Source organism: Typopeltis vanoorti, chromosome 5 (assembly GCF_054136105.1).
Source record: "Typopeltis vanoorti isolate ZY-2024b chromosome 5, IOZ_Tvanoo_1.0, whole genome shotgun sequence".
In the NCBI taxonomy this organism is placed as follows: Eukaryota; Metazoa; Arthropoda; class Arachnida; order Uropygi; family Thelyphonidae; genus Typopeltis; species Typopeltis vanoorti.
The window spans coordinates 2,923,270-2,937,405 of record NC_143553.1 but is presented as its reverse complement, the minus strand read 5'-3'; the positions used below and the strand labels follow the sequence as shown (position 1 = coordinate 2,937,405).

General features: G+C 35.3%; 1 protein-coding gene across 2 annotated transcripts in view; it reads right to left on the bottom strand.

Annotated features, from left to right (window-relative positions):
• LOC150106189 (RRP12-like protein) overlaps window positions 1–14,136 on the bottom strand; it is a 582,235-nt gene that overhangs the window by 32,278 nt on the left and 535,821 nt on the right. For both annotated transcript variants that reach the window (XM_090392222.1, XM_090392221.1), the window contains exon 32: window positions 9,984–10,047. In XM_090392222.1, coding sequence (XP_090248348.1) covers window positions 9,984–10,047 — 64 coding nt within the window. The remainder of the gene's footprint in view (window positions 1–9,983; window positions 10,048–14,136) is intronic.

The following is a 14,136-nucleotide window of genomic DNA, read 5'->3' as shown; positions in this document are numbered from 1 at the left end:
CCTTGCAGTTGTAACTAACTGTTAGCAAATGTGAAAAGTCAAAATTACATACTAAAAGGGGGAAAAGAAATCTCCAAGAACACTTCATAAACATGCCAAACTCTACAGCCACATACAGAGAGATCTGCTTTTATATTTTTTGAACTAATTATTTGTTCATTCTGTCATTACTTATTGAACTTTTTTATGCCAGTGATGACCTGGTTGGCCAATGGGCAACGTAACAGCTCTGCAACCAACAGGCTGTGAATTTCAATCGCACGACCCTGGGCATGAACGCATGTTATGTTTTTAGGTAGAATTCAGTGTATGGTGAGATGATCTGCTTATTGGAAGCTAGAAATTGTGTCTCTAGAGCAGAGTTTCCAAATTATCTACCATGATACCAATATGCAATATTTTTGCAGCCTTCTGGGATTGGGATTCACATAAAAATCCCACCCACAAAATGTTTGGAAACCTACAGCTCATTTTAGTGCCATTGACAGATCAATGAAAAAGTTCTATCATCACATCTCTAAATTAGAGTTTTATGGATAATGGAGGATAATGGGTTACATCAGAGGATAATAGCTTCACAATCGCTCATGACATAGCAGGATTCAAATCAGGAACCTGTCAGATGGAGAGCACAGAGATCCTATTATCTTAATCAACCAGGCTAGTAAAATAAATACATTTTCATGATGTGAACAGAATCTGGAATATTCCTGAGTAATCATAACCACTACAAAAGGTGTGTGTGTGTGCTGTGCTCCTTACTGATACCTTTGTGACAAAGGCAAAATACTGGCAGACAAATTCCAAATCAACTCAACTTTGGAATACTACTCTCACATTTAGGGTGGTGCACCTAAAAACTCTCTAAAAAATTCTTCGTGCTGTTCAGAAGAGAGTGGTTTGGTTGATCGCTGACTCTCAGACTTTTAAACCATTATTATGGTCAGTTTTTACATTTGTCTCTTTTTATATATGCACAATATTTAGCAAAACTATTATTCATTATTATCACCAATTCTAGTAAAATACAGTCGAAGTGCTGACTCATTAAAATGTTTGGTAAATTCCCCTATGCAGTATCCCATCCCAGACTACAACATCTAACTCTTCAAGAAGAATATCAACAGACCTCCATGGAGTCAAGAGACTCATCGTTGGAGGTCTCTCTCACACAAACAGCTCATTATACCTTGACTTAAATGCATTCATGACACTCTCAGGCAATGTATTACAATCACCCACCACTCTCTCTGCAAAAAAAATCTACTCCTCATCCCATTGCTCACACCCACCTTATACAGCTTCCAGGGTGGCCTCTCCTTCTTATCCTATCTCCAGATATTCTACAAAAAATTTCATTCACACTAATCTGGTAATTACCCCTTACCAACTTATACATCTCAATCATGTCCCCCCCCCCCTTTCTGTCCACTAGCTCAGTAATTTGCATTCTCTCAATCTGTTCTCATATTCCACATTCAAGAGACCAGAAACCAACAATTATTAAATGTGTGGATAGGCTCATGTGTTGTCAGACATGTTATAATAGATTTAACGGTATTGATATGAACACAGATGGATAAGAAAATAACTATTTATTAACTTAGAAGCTAATATTTCGCAAGTATTATATCCAGCATCACACAACACAAAGTTTGTTACAAATGCAAGACAACCACAAATCCGGTGTAACAGTGGGGCTAGTATAAGTAATTGCAGCATGCAACACAAGACTAAAGTCCTAATAGGGCACCATCTAGGTTTAAAAAAAAAAAAAGTTCAAGGTTTTGAAATAGTAGTCCAAATAATAGTCTTAGAAAGTTTGAAAAAATAAAATAAAATAAAATAAAAGTAATAAATATTAATTTGGTCTTAGGATGACTGTCTCCCAAATCTTTGGTAGATTTATACAGCCATACTTGTTAAGGTTTAGAGTATGTTTTAAGGCTTCTGTTGATTCCAGGAACAACCTATTGTTCCTGTAGAAGACTTGTAGAAGCTTCTGTGCATTACTTTTGATTTTTCCCAATTGATCCTGTGTGCTGGGATATCCAAAGCATGGTCTGCCAGACCCGACTTGCCATAGCGAAAGTGTCGGATATATTTTTTGTGTTCACTGAGGTGGATGTCCACAGTTCTTCCTGTCTGTCCGTAGTAGGCTTGATGGCAAGAACAGGGCACTTCATAGACTCCTGGATGTGATAAAGGAGTGCATTTGTCCTTAGGTGAACGGATGAGAGTTGCTAATTTCACATAAGGTTTAAATACGGTGCGCAGTTGGTGTTTGTTAAGCACCCTAGATATCTTTTCAGATGTGCCTTTATTAATGTATGGGATGGATGGTGATAGTTTTGTTGTAGTCTTCTGTGGTAGATAGAGGGGATTTCTGGGTAGCATTTAGTATGTTATCTATCTTATGGGGATTATAACTATTGGTTAAGAAGGTGTGACATAGGTGAGAAAGTTCAGCAGTGAGAGCAATGTCATTGGAACAGATTACTCTAGCTCTATGGGTTAGTGTTTTTAAGATACCATATTGTTGAGAAGGGTGATGGTGTGATTGTTTGTGTAAGTATCTCCCTGTATGTGTGGGTTTTCTATAAACCGAAAATGAAAAGGAACCTTCTGGAAGATGTGTGATCAGTGTGTCCAGGAAGTCATTGGCTTCTAGTTCCATTGTAAAGTGGATTTTAGGGTGCTGGCTATTTAGATGCACTAAAAATGTATTCAATGTGTCTGGGCCATGTGGTCAAATAGCATACACATCATCAACATAGCATAGCCAGAGACTAGGTTTGAGAGTGGCTGTGTTGATAGCTAGTTTTTCCAGATGTTCTATGTAGAAGTTGGCTAGGGGGGGAACCCATAGCTGTCCCATCTAATTGTTTGTATATTTTCCCTTTCCATGTAAAATAACCTGCCCGTACTGTGAATTTAAATAGCTGAAATATATCTGGGGGAAATTGTAAATTTAGTAAGTTAAGTGTTTCAATCAGTGGTACATTAGTGAATTATGAGGTGATATCAAAACTCACCATTAGGTCTGAACTATTTAAGGTGTGGTTTTCTAAAATACTTTTTAGATGGGTAGAATTTTTAATGAAAGAGGGAGAATTGTTTGTGTAAGTGGCTAGTAATTTGGCTAAATGTTTAGCTAGTTTATATGTAGGACTGTTTATACTATCTACAATAGGACACAAAGTTGTATCTTGTTTGTGTATTTTAGGAGCACTATATATTCTGGGTGTTTTAACATGCAAGGGTTTGAGTCTTTTGACAATTTCTTTTGGCCAGGAAGTGACTTTGTTCAGTAACTTGCACACCTTATTCTTTTGTGAGTTGGTGGGATCTCGATCTATGATTTGATATGTCTTGGAGCAGTGCATGCATTTTCCTTTCATATTCTGTTGTATCCATTACTACAGTGGTGTTTCCTTTGTCTGATTTGGTTATTGTAATGTGGTTATTATTTCGTAGTTCTTTTAGAGCTAATAACTAATATAGAGCGAAAAATTAGCTTCTAAGTTAATAAAGTTATTTTCTTATCCATCTGTGTTCATATCAATACCGTTAAATCTATTACAACATTACAACAATTATTATTATTATCTAAGACCTCCTGGGAGTCAAGGACATAACTTTCACTATACTATTCTATATCACTAGTGAAGACCTTTATGTTTTCATGATCTGAAAAAGGATTATGACAAGCAACCAAAGAAAAGCTGTTCATAATATTAACAGAGCAACAGTTATCTCGTATACACAGTTGTAAGAAAGAAGTTCATAAGCAGGTAAACAGGACACATTAACTCAGCATTGAATTTATAAAAGAAGAAGAAAATTCAGCTATAGTATTATTCAGTATACTTTTTGGTAGAAATGGTAAATTAAATGTGGAAATAACAACAGAATAAGCAAGGCTGGCATGGTGGAAAACTAGATAAATAAAATAATATGAAACATGAGAGAAATCAGCCAAAACACCATTCTAGCAGTACAAAAGATGTTGACTCACTTTTAACATATCATGAAACAAACTAGTGATAAAATGTTGAAATGCATGGGTATGAGAGTTAAGGAGACGTTATGAACTGAAACAGAATGGAAAATGAAAGCTTACCAAAATAAATGTTCAAGCAAAAGCAACGTTAGGCTATGAGGCCAGCCATTAAGAGAAAAAGAGAGAGAGGGTGTGTGTTCTACATCCTAGTTAGTTGTTGCATTAAATGAAAACCCAAGTTTCCAGGAGAGAACAAAATGTATTATCTTATGTGAGAGCTAAAGAGACTGATGCAGCAAGGATGCTTTAAAAGGGAAAAATATAAGAGGAACCAATATCATAAAATCATAATCAAGCATTCTGAAACATTAATGGAGTATCCTCCCTTCTAAGCCAAGAAAAAACAACAGGTTTGTAGTACCTAGTACCTGTTGTTCCTCTTGCCTACCAATTATTAGATGTACAAAAGACATGGCGAGCTCTTTTCATTTCTGCCACCATAGTAATATATTATTATTATTATTCTTAAAACAGACCTCCAGGGAGTCAGAGACTTATGGAGGAAGGCCACATACTACACACACAGCAGCTATCATACTTATACTTGAATTCATTTACACTGCTTATATTCCATATCCCATCATTCCCTATTGCTGAATTCTTATTCAATTTGTGCAACAGCTCTAATACCTCATCCTCATATACCTGTGTTTCTTCATTCAGTGAAGAGGTAGCAGTGAGCTCAATGTTGCATCTGTAACCCTCATGTCATCTGGATTTAGAAGAGTTATCCTTTTTTATTCATTCTTTCTTTTACTTGCAGTGTATCGATAGAATTCTTGTGGGTTGTCTTTAGCACACAGAGCCAGTTTCTTCTGATACTCAGACTTTGCCTTCCATACAATATTTGTAACTATTCTAGCCTGTTAATTATAATTTTCATAATGTATATCATCTTTATTTACACAGTATTCCTTCCACATCATTCTTTTCTTACGATCTCTTGCTTAATAAGATTCCACGTCTATTTGACTCCTGCCCTATTTATTCTTCGAGCTCTCGGGACGCACTCTGATATCGCATCATTTAAGTATTGTTTAAATGCTTCCCATGCACTGTCGATATTCTTTCCATCCAGCAACTGATCCCATTCCACTGAACTCAGTATACTCCTCAGTTGGTCATAATTTCCTACTTTGTAGTTCAGCATGTAACCTTTTCTGAATGGAACATTCATAAACTTAGTCACTTCCCAAGTGAGTACTGCACGATCACTGTCACCAACTGGAGGCAGAATAGTTACTTCTTTAACTGAAATGCTGCCTGATACTATAATCAAATTTAACACTCTTTGACCTCGAGTTACTTCTGTCACATGCTGCTTGAGGAAGTTGTCCCACAACAGCTCAATAAATGCATTTTCATTCTTCTCATGAGATTCTACTGCTACCCAATCAATATTTGGATAATTAAAGTCTCCCATTATGATTACTCTTTTCACACTCATCTTTTCTATTTAGTGATGCATTTCTTCATCATTAACAACTGATCCACCAGGTCTGTAACAACATCCCACTATGTTAAAAAAAAAACGTTTAATTTTCTTGACCAAAAAGCTCTGGAAATACTTTTATTGGGATTATATTGATCAAGTGCATATAACAACAACTAAGTTATACCAAGTAAGTCTGTTGGCATCTTCAGGGTACATAACTGATGTACGACACTAAAAAGTAAAAAACTGTTACAAACTATAATCAACCGATTCCAATTATATTAAACAAAGAACAGAGCGTGGATAATATCACTTGTTGTTATTTAGGAACGATCTATAGTTGGCACTGTAATTCAGTTCTGGCAAGTTGAAGGATCTGATAAGGGTCCAGATCACGGGCAAGATTAGTCCTTGGTTCCTGTTAAGGTTTTGTATACAGCGGGCATCTGTTGTGGCCGCCTTAAAAATTCGGGAGTGGAAGTCCTCCTCCATGTAAGGAATTGTGCTTCTATCCCACTCTATGGTATGGTTCGTTCTTGAGAAATGAAAAGCTAATCCTGATTTTTCTTCTCTGTTATTATTGACGTCACCTATGTGTTCTTTTTGCCTAATTTCAAGGCTCCTTGAAGTTTGGCCGATGTAATTCAAGCCGCACGAGCATGGTATGTTATGTTATAAACCCCAGCATATTTGGAGAAAGGATGGCTAGCTTTTGGAGATCTTAAGAATTGTCTAATCGTTTCTGTGGGTTTTAAGGCCACTCGTATTTTATGTGGTCTAAGGAGTCTAGCAATCTTATTGGAAACTGTCCCCAAGTATGGAATGACGATGGTAGAAATATAACGTACATCATCTTGTTGTCTTTGTCGGGGTTCAGAGAAAAGTATCTTGTGGACGAGTGTTCAAGGAAATCCATTCATGGTAAGGTTGGTGGATATTAGGGATAGTTCTTCCTGGAGGTCTTGTTGATCTGTTGTAAGGAGAGAGGCACGGTTCTTCAACATATGTACAATACTAAGTTTCTGAGAAATGTGGTGTGAGGAAGTGAAATGTAAATAACGTCCTGTATTGGTAGGTTTGCGGTAAACTGAGAGGTTGATACCACCATTCGGAAGCTTCTTAATTAAAGTGTCCAGAAATGATAATTTGTTATCTTCTTCAAGTTCTAGAGTGAATTTGATTGTGTGGTGTAGAGAGTTGATTTTGTTAAGAAAGTCGAACAAATCCTTTTTTGTGTGGTTCCAAACGATAAAGATATCGTCCACGTATCTCCACCATACTGTGGGTTTAGGGTCTGTTTGAGTTAAGATTTTACTTTCAAAATCCTCCATAAAAAGATCAGCACAAGATGGAGAGAGAGGGGGCTACCCATTGCAAGGCCAGTCAATTGTTGATATATGGTTTTATTCCATAAGAAAAAGTTTGATGTTAAACAATGACGGAACAGAGAAGTGATGTCTTGTGGGAGCAAACTTCCTAAAATGTTGATGACTTCCTCCAGAGGGATGTTAGTGAATAGAGATGTAACATCCAGGCTGGCGAGTAAATCCGTATTGGAGATGATGTTGTTCAGTTTCTCAACGAAATGTTGCGAATTGCATATATAAATGTCCGAATTATGGATGTGAGGTTTGAGGAGGCCTGCCAGGTGTTTGGATAACAGATAAGTTGGCAAATTGATTCCATATGCACTTGATCAATATAATCCCAATAAAAGTATTTCCATAACATCCCACTATGTAATTGATCTTGTTAGATTCCAGCTCACACCAGATAGCTTCAAATTCACTGCCATGTGAAATATTGTTAGTAGTGGTAGTACTTCAATCATAGATCTCAACTCTAACTGGATTCAAGTCATCCGATATCATTAGCAGCATGCCCCCTCCTCTCCTCTCTATCCTTCCTAAAAATACGGTACCCTTGACACTCGATACCAGTTAGTATGTCTGATTCTGATAGCCAGGTCTCAATAATACCTACAATCTGAGGTTGTGACATATTGACTAAGGCAACAAACTCTACCCCTTAGTTTCTGATACTCCAAGCATTCGTGTACAGACATAATAATCTACCTGTTTGTTCTTTTGTATAGTCTTTTCTGCAGTCTGCCTGACACAATTGGACAACTTGCAGATCTCTATTCTTCTCTAATGCCTATACATGTAGATAGACATCTTTGCACACGTTTGATGGGTCTGAACTGGATGAACACAAAGTCGAAATCATTCTCTCCTCGTCAACATTTCCATGACAAAGCCCATTCCCGTCATTAACGCAGTTATATAACTGGTCGCTCTTACACTCGCACCATTCCTCCCTTTATAATTTAGTTTCACTAACTCTCTGTGTTAGGTCTAATACTAGTTATAGTTTTTCTAGACTCCTGATACCAAATGCATCCAGGTGTAGGCCGTCCCTCTTATACAAATCCAATGTTTCCTCAAACTCGCTCCACACATTCGAAAACTCGCATCCATTCCTTCTACACAGCCTACACATCGAATCATTTGCCATCATAGCCCTTCTTAATTCATTTTTATCATAGCAAGGTAAAATACTGACGATTTTCACTTTCTCTCTTAACTCTTCTAATAACCATTTCACATCCTCTCTCATACTGAGCATATTGCCAGTTAAGTCATTAGTACCTACTAAAACTACGATTTCAATATATTGGTAATATTCCCTAGCAACAACTTGCTATAGGTTAGACTGAGTTAATAATAAAAGTTCCCATGTTGAAGGAATAAACAAGTTCAGGATGTAGTATGTGAGAGAGAGAGAGAGAGAGAGAGATGATCAGAAAGTAAAGAATATATACCATCCATAGCATAGAAACATCATCAAATTCCTGTGATGAAGTCTCAGAAGGTGTATGAGTTACAATGATAGTACTATACAAGTTTATATTATTACCAACAATTTTCCTCTGAAGGAGTCTGTAATTTGTCATGACTCCAGTTTAGTCAGGTCTTATATTTTAGCCTTATATCAAGCTTCAAAGTGCATTGATCTCTGGTTTTACTAACCTTTCGTCTCACAATCTGTATAAGTAATAATGCTGCATTAAATTAGCCCTGTTTGCAAATTTTTGAATGCTAACAAGATCAAATTCCTTCCTCCTATCTTAATTTTTTTAAATATCATCATCCAATTGGTGGCATAATCATAGTCTTTGATCAACTGTTTAATTTTTCTCTTACTATATATAAATTTATTCTACTACAATTTCAGCTGCTCAAAATACCAAATGGCTTGACAGCAAAACACCATCAACACATTTGGCCTACATTGTAGCTTACAACTGCAAAAAAACATCACAAATCCAAATCGGATTTTGAAAGAGCTTTTTTTTTTTTTGGTTCCTTGCCAAGGCCAGTGGATGCAACATTTGCACATCCAAATAGTGTCACAGAAACATTGAGCAAAAAAAAAAAAAGTTCACTTACTATTATCATTCTTCCATTTCCTGCACTGAGACTGAAGCAAAGTTCTTCCACTTTTCCAAGAACTACTTACTCCATGTCACTTCCCTGGTTTTCTGCCAGCAAGAAATCAGAAGAATTATGAATAACTTGATGTTAATCAGGATTCTTCTGAAATGATGCGAGTAAGGCATCTGGTCCTGACAATATTTCTCTAATGTGCTAAAAATCTAAGGTCCAGAACTAAAACCTACCTTATTCCACTCATTCAATATTTTCTATGTTCCAACTGCACGGAAACAAGCCTACAATCATCCCATTCCAGAAATGGGTGATAAAAGTCAGCCAAATACATCCAATTACTCTCGTTTTAGATCTCTAAAAATCCATGGAGAAGATCATTAATAGAAAACTTCTTCATGACCTGGAGGCAAACTATCTAATAAATAACTGTAAATATAGATTTCGCTATTCTCGATTCAGAACTGATTTTTAAACCTTTGCCACCACAGGGCAGCAAAGGTTAGAAAGCAAGACAACTCAAGAATAATGATCACAAAACTAATGCACTTTCAAAACTTTAAGGAGTTTTCAAACACACTATCTAAATGGTATAGAAAAGGAATGGATATTACTTATCTGACCATTTAATAAATTAATGTCCATCTAAAGCTTTCATTCTGCTTTCTTTATTGTTTATGATTTGCACGCCAATCAATCCACTCTTCAAATTTCAAAATTCGTTTGAAATTTGAAGAGTGAAACCTTCATTCATAGGCACTACTAAAAGGCAACATGTGGTCCCTTTGGGATTGTGCTGCATAAACAGTACAACTCAGAATCAATTTAAGTCAAAAGTTATAAACTTCATATGATATTAATGACTATCTAAAATTTTACCAATACATTAAAATGCACATTAATTTTGTATAATCCTTTTAATAATCATAAATTTAAAATATTTGCATATCACTTAAAGAGGAGAAAAGGAGTAGTCAATTAGTCAATTTCTTAAATGCTTAATATTATCAAGTACACAAGTTTGCAATACACTCACTGTTATATTGTGAGAGCCCATCCTCCTCTTCATCTGCTACAATATTCATCTTTTGCCTCTTAGCCTAATGAAGAAAATATTTTAATCATGGCCATACTGGCGTTTGGTTAAATATTATTCATTTAAGGTATATTATGTTTCACAAGAAATTATAGTTTTAGTTTTCATCCTTAATTTACCAAACGAAAGTAAATAAAAATTAGCAAAGAATTTTTTTTTTTTAACAAGGCAACTTGCATATTAAGAGCAGATGACTTCATATCAATACACCCTTTGTATTCCATAATAAAAATGCACATAGACACATTTTCACATGTATGATGAGTAGTAACTCATATCATACATTATGGTGAGTTTGACTACCTAGGTCACTTTTTGACCTTTATTAAGACCTCATCAGTATGAGCCAACCTTAATAATTTCAGTTAAGAAGGGATATATGAGAAAATACAAAGTTCATGATTAAGCAAACTCAGAAAGCAGTTTGACACTGTCTCGGCTTAAGAAACTGCAAGAGAAGGATGTGAATAGAGCATGGGAAATTGTCAAGCGATATTTAAGGAAAGCAAATTGCATACCTAATGTTTGGAGAATAAATCAAATGAGAGTTAAATGAATAAGATACATCATTAAGCAGGAGCTGCAACACAAGAAAATGTTACAGAGAGTAATAAAGACAGAGATAATCACCAGACAAAATCAGATTATAAGCAGAGTAGGCTAAAAAAAAAAAAATGTAAGTTTTCATATCGAGACTGTTGAATTCAAGTTATAGCACTGGTATGGTGTCATAGAGGGCAAAATATAGAGGCTTCACAATAAAGTCTATAAAAACAGACATTTCAATTTACAGACAACCAATCAGCATCTCAGAAGTAGTAGTTAAGGTATTGGAGGCTGGTTGATGACCGAATTCAGGAATGTATAGATTGGAATATGATAATCTATGGGGAACAGCATGCCCTTGTAAAAGAAAGGTCTTGTGTTAGTAACTTCTAGAAAAGAAGTTACTAACACAAGTGACTTCTGTCACTTCTAGAGTGACAGAAGAGTTGGATAATGGAAATGCTACACAATGTATTGTGTAAGTTGGAGCTAATGAGGTAGATGATGAACAGCCAGGAGAAGGTATATGGTGAAGATTAATCAAACAAAAGGCAGATAACCAATATTGTGCCACATGGCTCTGTATAGACTGTTTCTGCTGTTCAATTTATACAATTAGTGATATGGGGAATGATTTAAGCAGAATATCTAATTGTCTGTTGGTGAAGCTAAATGGGGGAAAGCAACAGCTGATAGAGATGATGTCAAGATTATGCAGTTAGTTTGGGTAAAGGATAATGGCTACCAGTTCAACATGTCAAAGTGTAAAATTAGGCAGTTCATAATAAAGAGCTTATAGGATTTGTATTACATAGATGGAACTGCACTGCGAATAACTGAGGAGGCCAAGGATTTAAAGGTAAAGGTGGATTAAGAGCTGAAGTTCAGGGAACCTTTTTTTTTTTTGCAAAAGTGCAAAACATTTCAAAGGATCATTCAGATGTTAAGAAACACAGTGACAAGCAGAGGTAACAAAGTTATTAATCCTCTTTATAAAGCTTTCATAAGATAACATTTGAATTTTTATGCACAGATCTGGTTGTCTGAATTTCTTGGGATGTAGAAGTGGTGAAGAGGATTCAGAGTAATCAAAATGGTGACTACTTTTTGATGAATTTAGATGATCATGATGATGTAAGGCCATCCCCTATATATGATGAGAAGAATACACAATAGACTACAAAAATACAACATTAAGGCCACATTTAAACCACCAATAAGAATAAAAGATTTGAAAGATTTGTTTCAATAATGAAATACCATGAGTTGGCATAATCAACGGAATTTTACAAATGGAAGAAAACTCCCATAAAAAAAAAGTATCAGTACTGAATCAGAGAATAACAATTAAACAATAACAGGCAATTCTAAAAAGTGCCACCTTAGTAGTTATATAACTAAATAAGTTCAATAATTTCCTAATTTGTTAAAAAAATTCTTTTAAAAATTGAGACGTAAGAAGAATTCATCATAAAATATTACCAGAATCACTTACGTTTAATTTAAATTAATTTTTTTATTCTAATTGATTCTAGTAATAATATTTTCTGATGAGTTATTCAAAAATTATATAAAAATATACATAAAGAAAATAAAGTTGGGAAAGATTAGTAGATTTGAAAAGTACTATCTCCCACAAAGGAGATAGATGACTGCTGGATATGTTTCAGTTAGGACAATGAAGTAAAGTTTCAAACGTTTCTTTAAAAAGACGTTCTATCAGGAAATGACTTTTATGAAGGACTCTTGTCTGGTTCCAATAAACTCTATGTTTAGGGTTGATAGCATGTCCCACCTTATGCACACGGTATTCCTTCCACGTCAGACTGTTTAGGATAAAATAACACACAAGAGAAAGAATCTGCTAGACACCTGGATAACTAAGAAGAGGAAGCTTGTCCTTAGGAGAAGTGAGAAAGGTGGAGATGTTTCTGATGGGACAAAAGGCAACAAAAATATTCAGTGGTTTTAACTCCTTTTTTATTTCTGATAATTTGGGCATTCAGATTCGATACTGGGGAAACTGTACCCAGCTCTTTGCAATTTTTTCTGAACTCATACCTATCTATCCCATGGAAGGCTAGTTCCTCACAGTCATTCCTGCACTCACACTCATTTGTCCCAGGGGTGGCTAGACGCATGCTTCATTGTTCCTCCTTAATATCTCTAGTTTCCCTGCTTTTGCACTTCTTTCACCTAACAATATTTTCTCCAAGCATCTAATTCCAAAACGACTCAAGTGCAGTCTATCAGGCATATACAGGTTCTTTTATCCATCAAATTCAATCCACAAAGCTATGAACTGCCATTCCTCCTACACAATCTTCTTTGACAATCATGGCCCATAATGCACAGCATTATACATGTACGTAAGAATATGTGCACTGCATTATGGGATGTTAAAACAACTGATAAAGTCGCCAGCCTCTATATACAAGTAGCCCAGTTGTGAAGTTACTTCACATGCAATTTAAATTAACTTTGTGTAAGTTTGGATAAAGGATGAAAGCAAGAATATAATTTCTCGGCATCTTTAATTTATAGAATGACCAAGTGAAAAAACTGTCAGACAGACATATGTTTAAATTATCTTTTAGGACAGAAAATTAAGAACTCCATCATGAATGCAAGAGTCACACTATGCAAAAGTTCTGAGTAAGAATATAGAAGATAAACATCAGGAAGTGAATGTTCTGGAGAATACTCCAGAATGTTCTGGAGTATTATTACACTGTGCAAAATCCGTAACAGGAATTTCTACATATGGGGATGAGTCATGACCTAAATAGCTTTGGAATTGGTATTTAACATTATTTTCATTTTTTATAGTATATCATCATACAGTTTCTGTACCTTGTTTGAAAAATGATATATGAATCATTTATGTTTCACGTGTTGCTATTCATTTTGTATTACTTTAATTTTTGGACTGTTTCTTTTTTGTATCTCACTCATGACATATCATAACCCTTTCATACATCAGTATACTTTAAGTGAGCTAAGAGTTAGAGAATCTGGTGACCCTGATCTAGCAAACAAATGCAAATCTTATATACTTTTCAGGATTCTGATGAAAAGGGTGGTGGACTAACAACAGATGATAAAAATCATTTACTGTTAATAAAAGTTTACAGTAACTATAAAATCAGCTAGTTTGAGAACTGTTGGTCTATGATGAATATGTAGACTTTTGACTAGTAAAAATCAATTGTAAAGAGAAATACATTAGGTTTATTTGGCTGTAATAATATAAAAATGAAAACTTACTGCCATAGATACTTGTAGTTTATTCTGAGTTAAGATGAACAAAAAATACAATAAAATGGTAACATGAATTATAACATTGTCAAAATACAGAACATGTAGGAACTAGCACGGGTTAGCAATTGTTCTGCGATGTGGTACAAGATAGTTACTGAAAAGTTAGTCTGACAAGCAGAAAGATCTAATGGGTGATTTCCAAATATCACAATGAATCATTCCTTGGTTCTTATTGAGTGTGCCTTGTGAATGGATGAAAATAGTAAATTCTTTTATGTTGCAAGCA